This window comes from Drosophila yakuba, chromosome 2L (assembly GCF_016746365.2).
Source record: "Drosophila yakuba strain Tai18E2 chromosome 2L, Prin_Dyak_Tai18E2_2.1, whole genome shotgun sequence".
Lineage (NCBI taxonomy): Eukaryota > Metazoa > Arthropoda > Insecta > Diptera > Drosophilidae > Drosophila > Drosophila yakuba.
In genome coordinates, this window is record NC_052527.2 from 28,120,251 (window position 1) to 28,144,870 (window position 24,620).

General features: G+C 36.8%; 1 protein-coding gene across 3 annotated transcripts in view; it reads right to left on the bottom strand.

Annotated features, from left to right (window-relative positions):
* Positions 1 to 6,601: 6,601 nt before the first annotated feature.
* Positions 6,602 to 24,620, bottom strand: part of LOC6540553 (2-oxoisovalerate dehydrogenase subunit beta, mitochondrial) — a 29,817-nt gene continuing 11,798 nt past the window's right edge. The window contains exons 3-8 of one of the 3 annotated variants that reach the window (XM_039370313.2): positions 18,354 to 18,410; positions 17,629 to 17,709; positions 7,410 to 7,656; positions 7,130 to 7,348; positions 6,980 to 7,072; positions 6,602 to 6,920 (exon numbers count right to left, since the gene is read on the bottom strand). In XM_039370313.2, coding sequence (XP_039226247.1) covers positions 6,693 to 6,920; positions 6,980 to 7,072; positions 7,130 to 7,348; positions 7,410 to 7,656; positions 17,629 to 17,709; positions 18,354 to 18,410 — 925 coding nt within the window. In that variant the 3' untranslated portion in view covers positions 6,602 to 6,692. Of the gene's footprint in view, positions 6,921 to 6,979; positions 7,073 to 7,129; positions 7,349 to 7,409; positions 7,657 to 17,628; positions 17,710 to 18,353; positions 18,411 to 24,620 lie in introns of those variants that run through there. The other 2 variants (XM_002087305.4, XM_039370314.2) reach the window with 2 other exon arrangements.

Consider the following 24,620-nt stretch of genomic DNA (forward strand, 5'->3'; position numbering starts at 1 on the left):
AGTATTAGCCACACCAATTGCAAAGCTATAAAATAAATAATAGAAATATTATCAATTTAATATACTACATAATGTACACTTCTGTTAAAGCTCAGCTAATTTGAAAAAATACACAATATTAATATTCACAAAGTTGTCTTGATCTAATTCTTCACTTAGAAGGGGCTAAATAAATGGCTTTGATTTATTTAGAAACCTTAAGCATATTGAAAATGATTACTTTTACTCACATACAGCCTTACATATTATATATAAATTCCACATTAGTCGGGCAGGTCTATGAAATATTTTAATATGATTCTGGATTCTTCACCTGCTTTTTGTATATTTTTTTTAATCTTTGATGTTATCAGCTTACATCATGATGTTATCAGCTTACATCATAATGCATCGCTTACTCTTACTTACAACAAATGTTTTACATGGCTCTACAATCATTATTATAAAACTAAGCCGGAAGGCATTAGTTTTGGGTGTTGGCAAAATGTTGGGCATATTATACAACATTTACAAAACAAATCAAAAAAACTAAACATTTTTGAAAAGTTGGAAGTATGCAGTTTCAGAGTTCTAAAATACGTTTTGATCAAGATATACTTGTACATAATTAATTTGATCGCACTATCGGAGCAGATTTGTATTTCTACTTCTGTATTTCTTCTTGTGCATTATTATTTTATTTTACTATTTGGTCAAAATTTGGAAATACATATGTATGTATGTACTCCGCAAACTGATTGCTCCAGTATTAGCCACACCTAATGCAAGCTATGAAATAAATAACAGAAAATATATTATTATATTTTATTTATTTATTTATTTTTTATAATAGATAGAGTAGTTTATAAAACTAAGCTTGAGTCTTTTGCTGATAGAGAGTAGACAAAGATAAATAAGTTCGATTGTTTTCAGGATGGCGATTGTTTCTGAGATGAGGACACATGAATGAATATGGGGGCAGTATGCCGCAATTTCAAAATGCTCGTTTTGGTTGTGCTGACGAATGTTATTGTGCAGTTCATTTTTAAGCCGTCAGGGAATATGACCATATGTAGTTTGCGATTATATTTTGTGAGTTCTTACAGATTTCGGTATGATTCTGGTTCTTGTTTCTTATGGTTTATACCAGTTACTCGTAGAGTAAAAGGGTATACTAGCTTCCTTGAAAAGTATGTAACTGGCAGAAGGGAGCGGTTCCGACCATATATCCGACCATGTCCGTCTGTCCGTCCATGTCCATGTTGCTACGCCCACTCTAAAGCCCAGAAACCGCCCAAAGCTGCCACGCCCACACATTTTTTAAAAATGTTTTGAAATTTTTTCACTTTTTTCATAGTCTTCTAAATTTCTATCGATTTGTCAAAAAACTTTTTGCAACCTCCACCCTAACGCCCACAAACCGCAAAAAACTTCCACGCCCACACTTTTAAAAAAGCTTGTGATATTTTTTTACATTTTTGTTAATTTTGTAACTTTCTCTCGATTTGCCTCGCCCACGCTAACTGAAAAACTAAAAAAAAATCTGTCAGTGTTAAAATTTCTCCTTCGCACTTCCACTAGCTGAGTAACGGGTACCTGATAGTTGGGAAAATCGACTATAGCGTTCTCTATTGTTTAATTTGGCTATGACCGTTACCTTGGCGACATCGAGGAGTGTATACGTGTTGCAATTAAATATAGGACTGGATAGGCATTCCATTACATTTAGTTTATTGTGGAGTTTAGGTAGAAGTGAATTTATGTGTTTCCTATTTATTTATTGTTTATTGTTATACTTAGAATTTTTAAGGAAGTACGTTAACACAGCGTATCCTGCAACTGCAGTTGTGTTTTTTTTACATATATGAGGGTGTTGGCATTTGGATAGGGATAGCAATGCCCTAAGAGGATATCTACGCGGAAGTTCATTTAAAAATGTTGTTGAAGGGATATGATGTTAGATAATTTATTGAAATCTATAAAAAATAGTATGACGGATATATGTGAACCTAAATGGAAAAGGGGTTTGAAGAATGCGGACCGACGCGGAAGATTATTTTCATGGGTTTTCGTTAAGAAGGTTGTTGTGTCACAAACCACCAGAGTCTTTTAGCTACATATGTTAGCTTGCGTTTTTGCTATACAAGAGTTGAGAGAAATGGGACGGTGAGATGGAGTTTTGAGTTTTGTGGGTTTTTGGGCTTGAGGATTGGTTGTTATTTTTTATGTAAGAGAGATATTTTTGATCATTTCATATTGTCTAAACATGTGTTTAGACATGAAAAGTAGACAAACTATAAATATGGTCTATTTATGGGCTGCAATAAAAATGTTACTGGATAGCATAAGTGGCAACTACAGATAAGTACGATTGCAGCGGTCTATTGCCGAAGTGTCATGATGTCATTTATGACCACGCGGGAGGTGATTAGCGCGGTCATAGGCCTTAAACATAGACATAAATATGTTACTGGACAGCATAAGTGGCAACTATAGATAAGTACGATTGCAGCGCTCTATTGCCGAAGTGTCATGATGTCTGATATGACCACGCCGGAGGTGATTAGCGCGGTCATAGGCCTCAAACATAGATTAAAGATAAAACTAAGCTGCATTTACAAACGCAGACTGCGGCGTCTTACAAGCGCTGCATTATATAATTAGATGATAAGAACCTATGTAAGAGAAAATAAAAGTCGAAGCCCTCGCAGTAGCGAGTCAATTAGATTCAAACACCCGAATTGAACTCATTAAGTGTACGCACTAGTTTATAGTGTGAACATTTTGGTCCTTCGAGAAATTCTGTTGTTTTCCCCCACCAGTGGTAAGAAACACAGAAGAAAAAACCAGCGCTTCAAAGTAAAAAGGGCAAGGTTATACGAGTGATTCTGTTGTTTTCCCCACCAGTGGTAAGAAACACAGAATAAAAGACCACCCCTTAAAGTACTAGGACTATAAGGTGAAACATTGTGTTCTTGCTTTTCCTTGGCTGATCAATCAGCTGGGTCAACTGGGCAACCAATAAAAAAATCCTCCAACGGATCACGTCAAAGAATACAAGCAGAAAGCACAAAAAAGTCACAGTGATTGCTTTCCCAAGATGTTGTTGGAAAGATCTGTGAAATTGATGCAAGACCATGGAGAGCTGCAGAACAAAATACTGCAAGCCATCAAAGAAAAGGCATATATACCAGCAATAGAAGCATTGGTAGTCCGATTTACTACTAACAACAATGCGCTGGTAAAATTGGGAGTTGGCGATCATCAATATTTTAATGATAAAATATTTATTTAAACTATGGATGCTGTCAAGGCCTACAATGAGTCGCAATTAAAGGTAAAAACACTTGAAGAGATAAATATACCAAGTGGATCAAAATTATCTGATACCACATCAGCTCGGAGCTCCAGTCCAGTTGATAATCTGGTTCAACTGGTGGACAGAAGAGCGGACAGGGTGAGGCAACAGATGAGCCTAATCTACGAAACCCTAGATAGTTCAAGTGAGATTGAACTAGTCAAGCAGCTGGCAATGATGAAAAGTCATTGGTCCAACGTGACGGACACACTGAAACTGCTTGAAAACAAGTATGACAGAACTGCCTTTGATCAAGATGAGGCAGACATTCTGCAATCTGAAGTTGCCGCACTAGAGATGGTACTTCAAATGAAGTTGGAACAGTTGAAAAGTTCCAGCTACGACGTGCCAGAACTCCCAAAAGTGGACCTTCCAACGTTCAATGGAAATGCGGAATGGCCAACAGTTTTACGAGCTGTTCTCTGAGGTAATAGACAGCAGGAAGGATTTCAGCAATACAAGGAAGCTGGGATATTTAAGAGCCTGCTTAAAAGGAGAAGCTCAAATGGTGGGTAGCCATTTGATAACGGGATCAGCGGCTAGCAATGCAGCAGCGTGGGAGCTTATCTGCAAACGCTATGAGAATAGCAGAAAAATATTCTCCCAACACTTCAACAAATTAATGGAACTGTAGTGCTTGCTGCCCCATGATGAGAAAAATTTAGGGATGTTTTTGGATACTGCGACCGAGAGCATATTCATCATAAAGCAAAAAGGAAAAATATAAATCTCTGGTAACGTAATTTTAGCAGAAATTCTACTGCGGAAATTTTCGATAGAAGCCTTGCAGCTGTATGAACAGCATGTAAAAAAGACAAGAGCTATACAGTCCGTACAAGACGTACTGGAGTTTATTGAGCAACAATACAACTCAGTAAGTGCCATTACCAAAAATACCGCTCAGCTTGATACAAGAAAAATGCAAGTTAGATCGTGTGCCTTTTGCTCTAAGAATGGCCACGATATGATAGTGTCTCAAATTCAGAGCACAATCAATCGAAAAAAGAAAAGAATTCGTTCAAAAGAACATCATGTGCTTTAGATGCTTTGAAAAACATAATGCTATCGACTGCAGAAAGGAAATTACATGCAATCGATGCTCCAAAGGACACAATAGCCTTCTTCATGAAGACACAAAACGCAGTATCAACACCAATAGCCTCAAGCAAGGCCAAGACACACTATTGGCTACAGCTGTTGTTTTAGTGAAAAACAAAGCTGGAGGTTACAACGAGTTGAGAGCGCTTATTGACGGTGGACCCCAAAAGACGCTTTATTTCAGAGGAGGCAGCACAAATATTAATGATTCCCAGAGTAAGGAGTACCATAGAGGTCGAAGGTATCTCCCAGACTACTCAATTATCAAAAAATAGTGTCCACCTAACGATCAAACCAAAAATTCCAAGCAGCTTCAAAACATCAACGGAAGCATTGGTTTTACCAACACTCCATAGAGCCCCTCCCAGCAAAAAGTTAGCGGATTCACGATTCAACGAGCCAAGCAGAATTGGCATGGTGATAGGTGTGGATCTATTTCCCCTGATTATGATGGAGAAAATAAAAACCGTGAATGGAATCTTGGGACAAAAAAGCAGATTTGAATGGATTGTGTCCGGAAATAGACCTCGAGCAACAAAGTTATTATATTATAAATTATAAGTGCCACTACAACAATAAATCTAAAGGACCTGGTACGCTTTTGGGAACTGGAAGATGAAGCCGATGAAACGATTACAGACAATGCTGAATGCTCTATGTACATTACCAATGTGTTTCACTTAATATATATCTCCGTTTTTGTTGTTTGGCTCGATATCTACATAGAACATGGTCAGTGACATAGTCTTTTGACTCTACATCTCGTTTGATTTTATTTATATTTGTAAAAAAATGCAAATTCTTAACAACGCCTCTGAATTCTCTATGTGTGATAATTCAACCAATCATCATTAAATGTTTTAACTAATTTTCTGTATTCTTCGATAGTCTTAACCATTATTCTTACATGTCCATCACGTTGTGTTTTGTATAGTAGAGATAGGCTAGCATTGACGTCAGACAGAAAGATAGGAAGGGGCTTGGTAGAATCATAAGTGCTGCCTTCAATTACCGTTTCGAAATCTTCTTTTTTTCATCTTCATTTACTCTTTTATTGGGTAATCCGTCGCTTAACAGAGCGAATTTATTGGCGCTTGTGCTTGGTGAGTTGTCCATAGAAGATTTTTTTCTGCGAAATTCGGGAGAGACTTGAGTTAGGTCTTCGTCGCTGTCATTTATGTCGACAACAGTTAGTTAGTTGGTGCTTATCAGCAACCACAGAATTATTGTTGTATTTTATGATTGTAGCATTTAGTTCTTAATTAATTCAAAGCTAAGGCGTAGCTTCCGCACAAACTAGGCACGTCTAGACTCAAAGAGTGTTCGATCGCAATTCGGCCATATGTTAATTCGAGTTTTTTCCCGATGAGTACTTGGAAATATTTGTGTCAGCAACAGGCCAAATCTAAACAGTATTGTGAAACGCTGGATCCCTAGTTCCAGCATTAAATATCGCTCGCAAAGAAGAGCGGCCATAAAGGTGCAATAGTTGCGAAGCGGCCTGCGTTCGGAGTTAAAAGTTAATAATAAAGGAATACATTTAATGCTTCTTACACTTGTTTGTTTATAACCCCCTGTCGAGGTTCTGTATGCTCACTCAGATTTTTCATGCCCAGTCGTTATATAAGCTTGGAATATTTGTGTATTACTTATGTACAAAAGTAAATATGAAATATTTCAACATGATTCTGGAACTCTTCACCAGCTTTTTGTACAATTTTAATGTTAATCCAGTTGAATTCTTGTGGCTATTCTAAAAACAAATTTTGGATCTGGCTCTGCAATCATTATTATAAAACTCAGCACGAAGACATAAGTTTTTTGTGTTTGCAAAATGTTTGGCATATAAAAAAATAATTCTGATCGCACTATTGAAGCCGATTTGTATTTCTACTGCTTTATATAGAAGTCTTCTTGCGCATTTCATTTTTCCGGCAGCCAGCCCTTATCGTCCCACATAAGAAATAAAACTTTTTATCGCCAAAGAAACCGATAGCTTCCACGCTAATCCATTCTACCAATCGGATGTATCTCTCAGAGGCTATTATCTGGGACCTTTCTTTCACACATCTTAACTTCTAGAATCAGAGGTACTAGGATCTTAGATATGAACAGGTTCAACCTAAGAAAAGTTTGAGTCTATATAAAAAAGAACACAAATTTAGGTTATATTTTTTACAGGAATATAATATCTTTAAACCCATTTTCTTTAAGTAACTTATGAAATGCAAACCTTTCATTTCTCATCTTACAATTTTCAAAAGTTAACAATATCATTGATAGCTGACAAACAACGGTGTTTATCGGGCATATAAAAAGGCTCGAAGACGTGAGGAAACGGAGTATCCCATCCAGTCACTCGCTTAACAGGTGCTTCAAGGTGCAAAAAGCACTTTTCTTGAATGTACGATGCTAGCTCTGAACCGAATCCCTGTGTTAATGGAGCTTCATGCGCAATTATAACTCGGCCGGTTTTTTTAGCAGACTAAAAATAAAAAAATAATATATATACTTGTTTAAATATCTAATAAGGTAATCACTTACGGTGCATATGGCATCAGTGTCCCACGGCAAAATGGAGACCAAGTCTATAACTTCACAATCTATATTTAGCTTCAGATTTGCAGTTTCTGCAACCTATATAAGAAATAGCGTCACGGGAACATTGGTATCTAACTGCATATCGCCACTTACTTCTAATAGCACATGTACTTGTGTACCCCAACCAATAAGTGTGACATCTTTTCCATGTCGCAATATATCAGCTTTGCCAAGCGGTGATGTATAGTATTCCGTTGGAACATCCTCAACGGCTGCCCGATATAAAGTTTTTGGCTCAAAAACAATGCACGGGTTTGGATCACGAATACATGCAAGGATAAGGCCTTTTGCTTTTATCGGTCCACGAGGTACCTATACAAATTGTAAAGTACAACTTCGAATATTCCAGAATTCATTGATGGTTTCAAATTACCACGACACGAAGACCCGGGGTATGCGCAAAGTATGCTTCAGGACTTTGAGAATGGTAGAGTGCTCCGTGTCCAACAGCACCGCAAGGAACTCTAAAAGTTAAGGATCCACAGTCGAATAGCCCTCCGCTTCGGTAGCGATATTTGGCTGCTTCATTTACTATTTGGTCAAAACTAGGAAATATGTAGTCCGCAAACTGAATTTCAGCTATCGCGGTTGCTCCAGTATTAGCCACACCAATTGCAAAGCTATAAAATAAATAATAGAAATATTATCAATATAATATACTACATAATGTACACTTCTGTTAAAGCTCAGCTAATATGAAAAAAATACACAATATTAATATTCACAAAGTTGTCTTGATCTAATTCTTCACTTAGAAGGGGCTAAATAAATGGCTTTGATTTATTTAGAAACCTTAAGCATATTGAAAATGATTACTTTTACTCACATACAGCCTTACATATTATATATAAATTCCACATTAGTCGGGCAGGTCTATGAAATATTTTAATATGATTCTGGATTCTTCACCTGCTTTTTGTATATTTTTTTTAATCTTTGATGTTATCAGCTTACATAATGATGTTATCAGCTTACATCATAATGCATCAGCTTACTCTTACTTACAACAAATGTTTTACATGGCTCTACAATCATTATTATAAAACTAAGCCGGAAGGCATTAGTTTTGGGTGTTGGCAAAATGTTGGGCATATTATACAACATTTACAAAACAAATAAACAAATCAAAAAAACTAAACATTTTTGAAAAGTTGGATGTATGCAGTTTCAGAGTTCTAAAATACGTTTTGATCAAGATATACTTGTACATAATTAATTTGATCGCCCTATCGGAGCAGATTTGTATTTCTACTTCTGTATTTCTTCTTGCGCATTATTATTTTATTTTACTATTTGGTCAAAATTTGGAAATACATATGTATGTACTCCGCAAACTGATTGCTCCAGTATTAGCCACACCTAATGCAAGCTATGAAATAAATAACAGAAAATATATTATTATATTTTATTTATTAATTTATTTTTTATAATAGATGGAGTAGTTTAGAAAACTAAGCTAACTAATCTTATGACTGTGTTGATTAACAATTGTTTTGCATCTTAATTGGCTAAATGATTTTGTGTTTGCTATGTATATTTGTCTTTTTTAATTTTTTTTTAAATTCTGTTAATACACTGCAGTGTAATAAGTTTTCTTTTTGTTTTATCGCAGAATCCTTTTTAAGATGTCATTTTATATCTGTGTGGTTTATGTTTCGGGTTAGGATAAGTGGCATATTGCCTGCTGGTTTTGCAGCTTGGTCGGCTAATTCGTTTTCTTTTAATTTTAGGAACGTGTTGTGTTAATAGTGATCAAATTCTGTTTGGCAATAGCTGCTGCTATTTATGTTTTGGATTGCTTCTTTTGCTGATAGAGAGTAGACAAAGATAAATAAGTTCGATTGTTTTCAGGATGGCGATTGTTTCTGAGATGAGGACACATGAATGAATATGGGGGCAGTATGCCGCAATTTCAAAATGCTCGTTTTGGTTGTGCTGACGAATGTTATTGTGCAGTTCATTTTTAAGCCGTCAGGGAATATGACCATATGTAGTTTGCGATTATATTTTGTGAGTTCTTACAGATTTCGGTATGATTCTGGTTCTTGTTTCTTATGGTTTATACCAGTTACTCGTAGAGTAAAAGGGTATACTAGCTTCCTTGAAAAGTATGTAACTGGCAGAAGGGAGCGGTTCCGACCATATATCCGACCATGTCCGTCTGTCCGTCCATGTCCATGTTGCTACGCCCACTCTAAAGCCCACAAACCGCCCAAAGCTGCCACGCCCACACATTTTTTTAAAATGTTTTGAAATTTTTTCACTTTTTTCATAGTCTTCTAAATTTCTATCGATTTGTCAAAAAACTTTTTGCAACCTCCACCCTCCTAAAAACTTCCACGCCCACACTTTTAAAAAAGCTTGTGATATTTTTTTACATTTTTGTTAATTTTGTAACTTTCTCTCGATTTGCCTCGCCCACGCTAACTGAAAAACTAAAAAAAAATCTGTCAGTGTTAAAATTTCTCCTTCGCACTTCCACTAGCTGAGTAACGGGTACCTGATAGTTGGGAAAATCGACTATAGCGTTCTCTATTGTTTAATTTGGCTATGACCGTTACCTTGGCGACATCGAGGAGTGTATACGTGTTGCAATTAAATTTAGGACTGGATAGGCATTCCATTAGATTTAGTTTATTGTGGAGTTTAGGTAGAAGTGAATTTATGTGTTTCCTATTTATTTATTGTTTGTTGTTATACTTAGAATTTTTAAGGAAGTACGTTAACACAGCGTATCCTGCAACTGCAGTTGTGTTTTTTTTTTACATATATGAGGGTGTTGGCATTTGGATAGGGATAGCAATGCCCTAAGAGGATATCTACGCGGAAGTCTGTATTTATGTTTTCATTTAAAAATGTTGTTGTCGTATGTGTTAAATTTTATTTCTTTGTGAAGGGATATGTTGTTAGATAATTTATTGAAATCTATAAAAAATAGTATGACGGATATATGTGAACCTAAATGGAAAAGGGGTTTGAAGAATGCGGACCGACGCGGAAGATTATTTTCATGGGTTTTCGTTAAGAAGGTTGTTGTGTCAAAAACCACCAGAGTCTTTTAGCTACATATGTTAACTTGCGTTTTTGCTATACAAGAGTTGAGAGAAATGGGACGGTAAGATGGAGTTTTGAGTTTTGTGGAAAGCTTGTGGTATGTGCCTTTTAAATATATCTTTAAATAGTTGTTATTTTTTTATGTAAGAGAGATATTTTTGATCATTTCATATTGTCTAAACATGTGTTTAGATATGATAAGTAGACAAAACTATAAATATGGTCTATTTATGGGCTGCAATAAACATGTTACTGGACAGCATAAGTGGCAACTACAGATAAGTACGATTGCAGCGGTCTATTGGCGAAGTGTCATGATGTCAGATATGACCACGCGGGAGGTGATTAGCGCGGTCATAGGCTTTAAACATAGATTTAAGATAAAACTCAGCTGCATTTACAAACGCAGACTGCGGCGTCTTACAAGCGCTGCATTATATAATTAGATGATAAGAACCTATGTAAGAGAGAATAAAAGTCGAAGCCCTCGCAGTAGCGAGTCAGTTAGATTCAAAAACCCGAATTGAACTCATTAAGTGTACGCACTAGTTTATAGTGCGAACATTTTGGTCCTTCGAGAAATTCTGTTATTTTCCCCCACCAGTGGTAAGAAACACAGAAGAAAAAACCAGCGCTTCAAAGTAAAAAGAGCAAGGTTATACGAGTGATTCTGTGGTTTTCCCCACCAGTGGTAAGAAACACAGAATAAAAGACCACCCCTTAAAGTACTAGGACTATAAGGTGAAACATTGTGTTCATGCTTTTCCTTGGCTGATCAATCAGCTGGGTCAACTGGGCAACCAATCAAAAAATCCTCCAACGGATCACGCCAAAGAATACAAGCAGAAAACACAAAAAAGTCACAGTGATTGCTTTCCCAAGACGTTGCTAGAAAGATCTGTGAAATTGATGCAAGACCATGGAGAGCTGCAGAACAAAATACTGCAAGCCATCAAAGAAAAGGCATATATACCAGCAATAGAAGCATTGGTAGTCCGATTTACTACTAACAACAATGCGCTGGTAAAATTGGGAGTTGGCGATCATCAATATTTTAATGATAAAATATTTATTAAAACTATGTAGAAACACTTGAAGAGATAAATATACCAAGTGGATCAAAATTATCTGATACCACATCAGCTCGGAGCTCCAGTCCAGTTGATAATCTGGTTCAACTGGTGGACAGAAGAGCGGACAGGGTGAGGCAACAGATGAGCCTAATCTACGAAACCCTAGATAGTTCAAGTGAGATTGAACTAGTCAAGCAGCTGGCAATGATGAAAAGTCATTGGTCCAACGTGACGGACACACTGAAACTGCTTGAAAACAAGAATGACAGAACTACCTTTGATCAAGATGAGGCAGACATTCTGCAATCTGAAATCGCCGCACTAGAGATGGTACTTCAAATGAAGTTGGAACAGTTGAAAAGTTCCAACTACGACGTGCCAGAACTCCCAAAAGTGGACCTTCCAACGTTCAATGGAAATGCGACGAAATGGCCAACAGTTTTACGAGCTGTTCCCTGAGCTAGTAGACAGCAGGAAGGATCTCAGCAATACAAGGAAGCTGGGATATTTAAGAGCCTGCTTAAAAGGAGAAGCTCAAATGGTGGTTAGCCATTTGATAACGGGTTCAGTGGCTAGATATACAGCAGCGTGGGAGCTTATCTGCAAACGCTATGAGAATAGCAGAAAATATTCTCCCAACACTTCAACAAATTAATGGAACTGTAGTGCTTGCTGCCCCATGATGAGAAAAATTTAGGGATGTTTTTGGATACTGCGACCGAAAACATATTCATCATAAAGCAAAAAGGAAAAATATAAATCTCTGGTAACGTAATTTTAGCAGAAATTCTACTGCGGATATTTTCGATAGAAGCCTTGCAGCTGTATGAACAGCATGTAAAAAAGACATACATTCGTTCAAAAGAACAGCATGTGCTTTAGATGCTTTGAAAAACATAATGCTATCGACTGCAGAAAGGGAATTACATGCAATCGATGCTCCAAAGGACACAATAGGCTTCTTCATGAAGACACAAAACGCAGTATCAACACCAATAGCCTCAAGAAAGGCCAAGACACACTATTGGCTACAGCTGTTGTTTTAGTGAAAAACAAAGCTGGAGGTTACAACGAGTTGAGAGCGCTTATTGACGGTGGATCCCAAAAGACGCTTTATTTCAGAGAAGGCAGCACAAATATTATGGATTCCCAGAGTAAGGAGTACCATAGAGGTCGAAGGTATCTCCCAGACTACTCAATTATCAAAAAATAGTGTCCACCTGACGATGAAACCAAAAATTCCAAGCAGCTTCAAAACATCAACGGAAGCATTGGTTTTACCAACACTCCATAGAGCCCTTCCCAGCAAAAAGGTGAAACGATTACCGACAATGCTGAATGCGAAAAAAATTCCAAGAAACAACTGTCATCAACGAGGAAGGCAGATTTGTGGTTGCAATTGCATTCCACAAAGAGGCAAAGCTGGGACACTCACGCAAACAGGCAATGGCAAGGCTTATGCAAATGGAAAAGAAGTTTCAAGGAAACCCAAAGAACTGGGCTGCATACAACGAATTCATGAAGGAATACCTTAAAATGGGACATATGGAATCTGTAAAGACAACGGGTCAAGGTAAATACTATTTACCCCATCAAGCAATCATCAGGCGTGGAAGCTTAACTACGAAGCTAATAGTAGTTTTTGACGCATCCGCAAAGACGACAAATGGACTAAGCCTAAATGACGTTATTATAGCTGGTCCTAAGATTCAAAAGGATATATTCGATATTCTAATTAAATGGCGCAAGTGGCAATACGTTATGGTAGCTGACATTGAAAAAATGTATCGCCAAATAAAGTTTGCTGAGAAAGACCAAGAATACCAATATATCCTATGGAGAGATGATCCAAAATTGCCGATCAGTGAGTTTAAGTTAACAACCGTAACTTATAGCACCTCGGCAGCACCTTTCTTAGCAGTCCGATATCTACGAGAGTTGGCAGATCGCTTTTGCCAAGAGGATAGCGTCTTAGCAGAAACAATTAGAGACGACTTTTATATGGATTGTAACATATCTACCCTATAAATATACTAAATTAATGGATACAACTTATCTTCAAAACATTGTGACAACGTTCAAGTACCCAAAAGACCACCAACAATTACACAAGTGTTCCAGCGCTCAAGTAATATGATATAACGCTTATACATAAGCCGATCGCGGAGCGTGGGAATGCTGAGCATGCACTTTGCAGCTCAAGTGGTCAGACCATACATGACATATGCATGCCTTCTGCATACATATGTATATGTATATGGAACTATATGTATATAATAATAAGTACTATATATACGGGTCAGCTCAGCCTAAGTTGACCGCATAAGAAACATTCGAATAAAGTAACTCTAACTGAGCAGACGCTCTGACTCTAAAAATACTGAACCTTCTTTGGGATCCTTGCGAACATTACATGGCGACCGTGACAGGACGTCAGGACCTCAGGACGTCAGGACTTTAGGACTTCAGGACCTCAGGACGTCAGGACATCAGGACATGAGACTAAGTCTCGCCTCCGCCTGACAACAAATGCCTTGCCACCTTGCCAACCAAATCACCGATAAAATTTGTGCAAAAACAATAACAACACGCAACAATTGATGGCAGAGGAGGCACAATTTTTAAACACGCAGCCCCCGATACAAAGGGACTTGCCAACGTTAGAAGAAGCTCTGCAGCAAAACCCTGCAGATGGACCACGCCCACTCACAACACCTGAGTACCGGGCAAGGCATGAAAGGAAGGAACCAAAGAAGCACAAACGCTCCGGATAAAGGGTAAAGCTACTACAACAAAGCCGACTGGTCAAGGAAAATACCCAGTTGGCCAGAGACGAGACATCCCGGCAACGCTACAAAAAGCGTCTGGAAAACATTGAAAACAAGCTTTCGCAAGGTGCAAAACAACGCAAACGGGTTGCATAAATAAATGCCAATGACCCAATTTGCCTTAGTTTTAATTTCTAATTCCAAGCCGATGCGGGAAACTGCTGCTTGAAAAACACTAATATCTGTTAGGCTTTTTACTAACATTGCGGTTGGACAATTTTTGTTATTTTTGTAAACAAATATGTGAGCCAACCACATTTATTAACAACTAATATTTCCACGTCTGCAAATTTTTTTTTTTTAAATGACAAAATATATAAATTCTTAATTCTTAAACGTAAAAATTTTTATTTTTGATTTTCTAGAAGAAGAAAATAATATAATAATTATGAGAAAAACTCATTAATAGAAAATCTCACTTTTTCCTTCAAAAAACGTTTCATTGAATACAAACTAAAAAAAATGGGATGGTTTAGCGATTCTAGTGAGGCAAAAGACATACTGCCAACGTATTTAATAACGTAAAAATTATAGATCACACAGACGACATAATTGCATATCATATAGAGATAGTTGTAGGAGAATATAATAATATAGTTGTAAATAAATGTGCAAATAGACTCACATCTGAACATAATAACAAATGTTTGAGGGTTATAAAATCCCTAAACACAAGATTAAATAATATCAGAAAAAGAAGGCATATTCTGATAGATGTACCAGAAAGTCGAAGTCAATTGGTTGAATTCAACCCAGACCAGTTCAAAGAACTAGACGAATCTGATCAATCAAGCGGCGCTGAGTCCGGTAGTGACATTGAAACACTAGAAGGAAGCGACCGAAGCGACAATTTCTGAAATGGCACAGACAGTGACAGACTTTATCAGGATAGCCACATCTCTGATACCAGAGTTTAATGGTTAACCAGAAAATCTACAAAGTTTTTTGGATGCTCTAGGTCTACTAGACAGCTTAAAGAGCACACATGAAACGACTGCGATAAGCCTAATAAAAACTAAACTTAAAGGCCATATAAGAAACTTTATAAGTAATGAGCAGACAATTACACAACTGTCAAGTGCAGTAAAAGGAGAATCGGTAGAAGTGATATCTGCCAAGCTTCTCAATCTACAACAGAGAAATAAAACGGCTAACCAATACACCCAAGAGGTGGAGAAACTGACAAAGGCCCTTGAAGGTGCCTATATCAGTGAAGGTCTCAGCTAGTCTTTAGCGAATAAATACAGCACTACAACAGCTGTAAAAGCAAGGACACAGAATTGCTCCATTGATAAGGTAAAACTTATCATGCAAGCAGGCACATTCACAAACATGAATGATGCTATCTCCAAATTTGTAAACAGTTGCATAGAGATAACAGGTCAGAGTAACACTATACTCTATTATCAACGAGGTGCTAATAATAATAATAGAGGAGGCCGAGGTTATAATCGTGAAAGAAATAACTACCACAACAATTACAACCGAGGCAGCAATAACAACAACAATAATAACTTTAATAACCGTGGAGGTAGAAGAGGCCAAAAACAATGGAGAGGCCGCGGAAATTACTACCAGGGTAATAATAATAATAATAGCAATGTGAGAATCGCGCAAAATACGTCGGAAAACTCACAGAACCCTTTAGGAAACAGCCAATAAATGTTAAAGTTCATTCCATCAATTATAGTCTTAATATATTCGTAACTCTCCATAATCATTCAACTCAAAATAAACTAACATTTCTCATTGATACTGGTGCAGATATCTCACTTCTGAAGGTAAATTCTGATAACTTCCAAATTCAAACAGAAAAATAATAAACATCGAAGGCATAGGCCAAGGTGTGATAAAGTCTCGAGGAACAGCCTCAATAGAACTCCAATCAACAGAATATATTATTCCACATGAATTTCACTTGGTAGACCCAAATTTTCCAATACCATGTGATGGAATAATAGGCATTGATTTTATAAAAAAATTCAATTGTCAACTAGATTTCAAACCAAGTAAAGAGTGGTTTATAGTTAGACCCCAAAATTTAAATTATCCAATATATATTCCGATAACATATAGCGCTGGCAACAATACAGTTATTTTCCCAGCCAGGTCACAAGTTATTCGGAAAATGAACATTAATGCTGTAAATGATTACATATTTGTGCCTAATCAGGAAATACACAATGGGATTTATGTTGCAAATACAATAGCAGCATCCAAACATTTATACATTCGACTTCTAAATACAACTAATTTAGATCAATTGGTCAAAGTAAACTAAATCCAATATGAAAATTTAAAAGATTATGACACTCATAATACCAACACTAAAAATAGAAGCGAACAAGTACTTTCAAAACTAAAGAACAATTTTCCAGACCAATTCAAAAATCAATTAACTGAATTATGCACACAGTATAGTGATGTCTTCGGACTGGAAAGCGAACCAATATCAACAAACAACTTTTATAAACAAACAATAAGACGTAAAGATGATGAAACCATTTATATAAAAAATTACAGAAGCCCGCATAGCCATATTGATGAAATTCAAAAACAAGTAAGGAAATTAATTAGCAACAAAATCGTCGAACCGTCTGTATCCGAGTGTAACAGCCCACTCTTGTTAGTTCCGAAAAAATCATTACCAAATTCACAAGAGAAGAAATGGCGATTAGTAATTGACTATCGTCAAATAAATAAAAAACTACTTTCTGACAAATTTCCACTCCCTAGAATTGATGACATTTTAGATCAACTAGGTCGAGCTAAATACTTTTCATGCCTTGACATGATGTCAGGTTTCCACCAAATATAACTTGAGAAAAACTCAAGGAATATAACATCTTTTTCAACGAGCAATGGCTCATATCGCTTCACGCGATTACCATTTGGTCTTAAAATAGCACCAAATTCATTTCAGAGGATGATGATTATATCATTCTCGGGTATAGAACCCTCTCAGGCATTCCTTTATATGGATGACTTAATGGTGATAGGATGTTCAGAAAAACATGATTAAAAACTTAACTGACGTTTTTAATGTATGTAGGAAATATAACCTAAAGTGGCATCCAGAAAAATGTTCATTTTTCATGCACGAAGTGACATTCCTGGGTCACAAATGCACAGACAAAGGAGTATTGCCAGATGACAAGAAATATGACGTCATCAAAAATTATCCTGTCCCTCATGGTGCGGACAGCGTAAGACGATTTGTAGCATTCTGCAACTATTATCGTCGATTTATAAGGAACTTCGCCGACTATTCACGGCACATAGCTAGATTATGTAAAAAGAATGTTCCTTTTGAATGGTCAAGCGAATGCCAGTACGCATTCGAATACCTTACAGAAAATCTTATGCATCCCACATTATTACAATATCCTGATTTTCGCAAAGAATTTTGCATTATAACAGATGCTAGTAAACAAGCTTGCGGAGCAGTTCTACTCAGAACCGTAACGGGATTCAGCTCCCAATAGCTTATGCATCACGTTCATTTACAAAAGGAGAAAGCAATAAGAGTACAACGGAACAAGAACTAGCGGCAATTCATTGGGCAATTACCCATTTTAGACCATATATTTATGGCAAACATTTCACCATTAAAACGGACCACAGACTTTTAACGTACCTATTTTCTATGAGTAATTCCAGTTCTACATTAACTCGCATGCGGTTAGAGCTTGAAGAATACGACTTCACTGTAGAATACCTAAAGGGGAAAGATAATTTTGTAGCAGACGCACTCTCGCGTATAAATATAACAGAACTCACAGACATGCAACATAAAGTCCTGAAAGTCACTACCAGGCAACAAAGTAGACAAGATAAAAACTGTACAGTAACAAATAAGGAACTATTGCCTAAGCAAAGTTTGCAAAATGTATTTAAGCCCAACGTAAACGAAGTCATAACAAATGATGAAGTACGAAAAGTAGTGACCTTGCGAATAACTGAATCTATTTGTTTACTAAAACGAGAAAATAAAGTTATTGCAAGAATTGATGTTGACGATTTATATACCAATGGAATTTTTGATTTAGGTCAGTTCTTCCAAAGGCTTGAACTGCAAGCCGGTATACTAAAAATCAGCCAACTCAAATTGGCATCGAGTGAGAAAATCTTTGAAACCATTTCAATAGATAATTTCAAAATAACGGGCAATATAAAATTAAAATCATTAAGAGTAGCGCTACTCCAGCTACTAAAAACTCAAACAGAGATAAAATCAATACAGTCTACATATCATGACGATCCAATTCAAGGAGGTCATGCAGGCATTACAAGAACGCTAGCGAAAATAAAAAAAACACTATTATTGGAAAAAGATGACTCGTCATATAAAAGAGTACATACGTAGATGTCATAAATGCCAAATGTCGAAAACAACGACACATACAAAGACCACAATGACTAAGGAAATAAAATTTAGATTAGAAATATCATATAAAAGAGCTAGACTTATGTTAGAAAAAGCGAAGTCTTATAGAAAACACCTTTATGATAAGAAAACTTCAGATTTTCAATTAAAAATAGGAGATAAAGTTATACTAAGGAACGAAACGGGTCATAAGTTAGATCCAGTATATTTAGGTCCTTATACTGTAGAAACCATAGAAGACAGAGATAACATAGTAATTAGAGATACAAAGCAAAAGAAACAAAAAGTACATAAGGATAGACTAAAACAAGAGAGAACGCTATAGTCGAGTTCCCCGACTATCTGATACCCGTTACTCAGCTAGTGTAAGTGTGAAGGACAGTTTTTGGCGGTTTGTGGGCGTTAGAGTGGGCGTGGCCAAAAGTTTTTTTGCAAATCGATAGAAATTTACAAGACCAATGCAAAAATGAAAAAATATTAAAACATTTTTCAAAAATGTGGGCGTGGCAGTTTTGGGCGTTAGAGTGGGCGTGGCAACCTGAATCGACAAACTTGCGCTGCGTCTATGTCTCTGGAGTCTGTATACTTAATCTCAACTTTCTAGCTTTTGTAGTTCCTGAGATCTCGACGTTCATACGGACGGACAGACGGACAGACGGACGGACAGACGGACATGGCCAGATCGACTCGGCTACTGATCCTGATCAAGAATATATATACTTTATATGGTCGGAAACGCTTCCTTCTGCCTGTTACATACTTTTCAACGAATCTAGTATACCCTTTTACTCTACGAGTAACGGGTATAAATATATAATCAATGAAACGTTTCATTTCACTTAAGAAAAGGTCTGATCAACCACAAAAAAAAAAAGCAAAACAAAAAAAAAATTATTTTTTCTTCTAAGAAAGTTAAACATAAAACAAAAAAAATAACGTATTTCAACATAAATTTTTTTATTATTCTGTCATTACATAAAAATGCTTTTAGACAAAACATTGCTAATAATTATTAAGAAAAATTAATATCATTAAAAAAAAAATTTTTATTAATGTTTATTATTAATGTATTTAATGTATTACATTTCTTTTAAAAGGGAGGTGTAACATATCTACCCTATAAATATACTAAATAAATGGGTACAACTTATCTTCAAAACATTGTGACACTTTGTCATAATAAACATAACGTTCAAGTACCCAAAAGACCACCAACAATTACACAAGTGTTCCAGCGCTCAAGTAATATGATCTAACGCTTATACATAAGCCGATCGCGGAGCGTGGGAATGCTAAGCATGCACTTTGCAGCTCAAGTGGTCAGACCATACATGACATATGCATGCCTTCTGCATACATATGTATATGTATATGGAACTATATTTATATAATAATAAGTACTATATATACGGGTCGTCTCAGCCCAAGATGAACGCATAAGAAACATTCGAATAAAGTAACTCTGAGCAGAAGCTCTGACTCTAAAAATACTGAACCTTCTTTGGGATCCTTGCGAACATTATAGGATGACCTCATAACTGGTGGAGACACAGTCAACGAGTGCTATGAACTTCAAGGCAAATGTTTCATTCAGGAACTGTGGAAGTTACCGATGACTTGGGAGGTTGAATTGGAATCCAACTTAGCTAACTGTTGGATGGAATATGCTAAAAGTCTATCATATTTAGAAGAAATTAGCATTTCACGCTGGACTGGATGCTCCAAAGGTATTATGGAGCTACATGGATTCTGCGATGAATCAGAGAAAGCATATGCAGCGACTGTGTATACAAAAGTAGGCGACAGAGTTACTTTGCTAGCAGCAAAAAGCAAAGTAAATCCTATAAACAACAGGAAAACAATTCCAAAGCTAGAATTATGTGCTGCGCATTTATTAGCAAAGTTATTAGCGAAAGTGCAGGCTATATGGAGCAACAAGATTACAACGCATGCATGGAGTGATTCGTAAATTACTATTGCTTCGTCAGAACTAGAGTGGAAGATATCAATAAACTAATTCCCAATGTCAAATGGAATTACGTTATATCGGAAGAAAATCCAGCAGACGTGGCTTCAAAAGGGATATCACCGCAAGTTCTTAAAATCTGTGAAATTTGGTGGAAAGGGCCGAATTGTATTACACTTCATAACAGAGCTAAGAGGAAAATCGCAAAAGCCGTCACATCTTACGGTGGAGGAATTAAAGATAGCGAAGATTGCCGTGGTAAAGATACAACAATAGCTGGATTTTGGACACGAAGTCAGACTACTCAAAAACAAAAGACCATTAGACCCAAAGAGTAAGTTACAGGCGCTAAATCCGTTTTTGGATAAAGATGGCGTAATTCGAGTTGGTGGACGACTACAAAAATAAATGATACCGTATAATGTAAAACATCCAATTATACAGGATAAGTCACATTTGACTTGGTTAAATATTTAAGGGAATGTATTGTATGCATACGATACAAGCAAGAGATGTCCAGTCAACTGATGGGAAATTTACCAGTTTATCAAGTAACGGCTTATTACTCGTTTCAAAATACTGGAATCGACTACGCCGGACCGTTCCAGATTCGCTGCTCAAAGGGAAGAGGTCAAAAAACGTATAAAGGATACATTTGTGTATTTGTTTGTATGGCAACAAAAGCGATACATCTGGAAGCTGTTAGCGACCTTTCGGCAGACAAATTCCTGGAGGCTCTTCGACGGTTCTTTGCAAGACGAAGCAAGAGTGAGAACCTATACTCAGATAAGACAGTATAAGACAAAGAATTTGTAGCTGCCATTAAAAACAATAATGATTTAGCACCTACACTAGAAAAAGAAGGCATCAAGTGGCACTTTATTCCCCCGAGGAGCCCCCACATGGGACGTTTATGGGAAGCCGGTGTAAAATCAGTGAAGCATCACCTTAAACACGTTATTGGTGAAAACAGCTTTATTTATGAAGAATTTGCATCGCTGCAATGTCAAGTCGAAGCAATGCTAAACTCGCGCCCATTAGTCACCGTAAGGAGCGAAAACGATGGTGAGGACATATTAACGCCGGGTCATTTTCTGGTGGGAAGACCTCTAATTGGAGCTCCTGAACATTTTGATGAAAGTAAGACAATCAGCTCTTTGGATAGATGGAAGCTTATTCAACGCATCAGAGGTGATTTTTGGAAGAAATGGAAATGGTGTCATTGCAACACCGAACCAAATGGCGCCAAGTAAAGCCATATCTGAAGGAGGGACAACTGGTTCTTATAAAACATGAGAACACTCAACCTGCCAGATGGCCAATGGGAAGATTCATTAGTACGCCTAAAGGACAAGATGATAAAGTCCGGGTAGTCACGGTTAAAACAAGCGAAGGGGAAGTAAAAAGATCGCTAAAGAAGATCTGTCAACTTCCTGTTAGCGAAGCAAAACCAGCTGGAGCTGCAACGCCATCTATAACTGAGTCAATGCAGCTACGCAAGGACAAGAAGCTTAGGCAGCGAGTTCCAAAAGACAAAAGGAATGGCACTGGAAGCATAGCTACTGTGCTATGCTGTTTATTGATATTGAAGCTACAACTGCGACAGAAAATTCGGAACCTTGAAAACAGGCCAAAGAACTTGGGTCAGAGGACTTCCTGGAAAAATCCCGCTTGGTTTGCGAAAAAATGGAAGACCTCAAGGACTACTGCGATTCCTTCGGCACGACAATACGGACAAAAATTGACAACATCAAAGAAAAAGACAAAATACTACGGCACCGTACCAACCGAAAGACAAGGTTTAAAGTGTTCTTTGATATCGGAAATGCAAATAGAATACAGGAAAATATGCAAACGATCATTAAAAACGAAAAACATCTAATGAAATATGTGGACAATCAGACCTCGGTCATCAATGCCACGGGAGAATTAGTAAGAGCAACTACGATAGAAGCAAACCGGAATTGGGGAAAACTGACCCAACAAGTCAATATTATTGCAGAAACCATGAAGGAGAACTTTATGGTATATAAGGAGTTAATTAAATTCCTTATGTTATCAAGTGCGAAACTGGATTGAAGAGGCAGAAAGCCTACAAGCAACAGCGATCTTAATGATAACGGACATAAGTGAAGGAATAGTTCATCCTACATTAATTGCGCCTAAAAAAATGCTGGAGGAGCTCGAAAAAGTTAAGCAAAAATTAGGACGAAAATAAATGCTACCGGGTGGAAATTAAGTAATACAATTACCAGTGATCTATAAACTGATGAAGGCACAAGCTATGTTGAAGGATAATGTCCTATTCATTGAAGCAAAATTGCCGATATACAATAATCAGGAAACGGATCTCTTTGAAGAAATCCCAATACCACTGTGAAAAAAAAAAGAACAAAGCTTATTCCGAAATTGAATTCGACATTTTTTGCGTCCAATACAGACATAAATGCATATAACCTAATGTCTAAAATGGAAATTAACCAGTAAGCAGACAAGAGGATTCGACAACATGGCCTTGCGAAAGTAATTGGGCATGGAAAAACGCGGATGATCACTCTTGCGAAATATCACCATTGAAACCAAGCAAGGTGCACTCATGCGAAATGATGGAATTCCAAGGCAATTCGTTCATTAAAGAGATAAGTGGATTCAACCGTTAGATATTAAGACTGTTTCGGAATACAACAGCTAATATAAGACAATTTCTCTAATATGTCAGCAATTTTGTTGCTAGCTAGTGTAGTCTTATCGTTTCCTGGGTTTGAGATGGCACGAATTTGTTTTACTGGCTTAGTCCGCAGAAACGTTTTATATTGACCCATATTTTGTATGGAGGAGTAGTGGGTTGGATGGTTTAGGTTAAAGAACTGGGATCGTTTTTTTTTTTTTTTAATTTGTACCTAATTTTAACATTTTTGCGTATATATTCTATGTTTTCTAAGGTAATTATTCGGTTTAATTTTTCCAGACAATTTTGATTTCGTAGTTGGTCAAGGTGCTTATTCCATCGTGGCACACTGTATTGATGTATGTTTGGTGAGGTTTGTGGGATGGAAAGGTGCGATATATAGAATAATCCTGTTGATTTGGGCACCTTGTTTGTTTATGTTTTGGGAAGTAGGGCATTTCTGATTTGTTTGTTGACTGAGTACGTTGTACTTTTCCCAGTTGGGTTCTTTCAGATTGAAAAAGGTCTGTTTAATTTTTGTGTACCAGTTGTGAAATAGGGTCCTTGGCGTCAGGGGTAAGATTGCAGAGCAGCGTGTTTTAAAAAGTGTGTGGGAAATTTGTCGTTTAATAGAATAAAATGCCTATTGTCAATGAATCTTTGAGTAATTTCCCCATGTGTATTTAAACTAGAAAGTTAAGATTAAGCATGCAGACTCCAGAGACATAGACGCAGCGCAAGTTACTTTACCCATGTTGCCACGCCCACTATAACGCCCACAAACCGCCAAAAACTGCCACGCCCACACTTTTAAAAAATGTTTTGATATTTTTTATTAGTATTGTAAAATTCTATCGATTTACCAAATAACTTTTCGCCACGCCCAGCCTAATGCCCAAGGCACAAGCCGCCCAAAGCTGCCACGCCCACAATTCTGAAAAATGTTTTGATATTTTTTTTTTCTTATTTTTTTTAGTCTTGTAAGTTTCTCACGATTTGCCATAAATTTTTTTGCCGCACCCACTCTAACGCCACAAGCCGCTAAAAACTGTCTGTGTTGAAATTTCTTCTTGTCACTTTCACTAGCTGAGTCGGGGAGCTCGACTATAGGTTCTCATTTGCTTAAGTATAAATTGTATATTTATTTATTATAAATATTATATATTATAATTGCGAGTTAGGCTTGTGAGTACTCAAATAACACAAGAGTGAGTGCACTCGTGCAGACCTCTAGTGGCTATATTCGTTATCAGTTTGTAGTTTATTGGGATTGGTATGTTATATGTGAACTGTATGTGGGTTTCTTTGAGGTAAAAAATGTGTGGGGAGTATTTTTGATCAGAATAAGCAGTTGGCTGTAGTTGTTTACATATTCTTTTAAATTTCATTGAATAACAGTAGAATTTTTGAGAAAATGGGGGCTTAAAATTTAACTTAGAGGTGGTGTTGAAATTTATGTTTAAGTTTTACGTCTTGAGGTTTTTATAACTCAGATAATAGGATTTGTAAGGTTTTTAATCGAAATCTTTTCGGTTTTATCTTTGGCCCTAAGGAGCTAAGACGCTACAAACTTTACAGTCTATTTGGCTTAATATAATATATAATAGT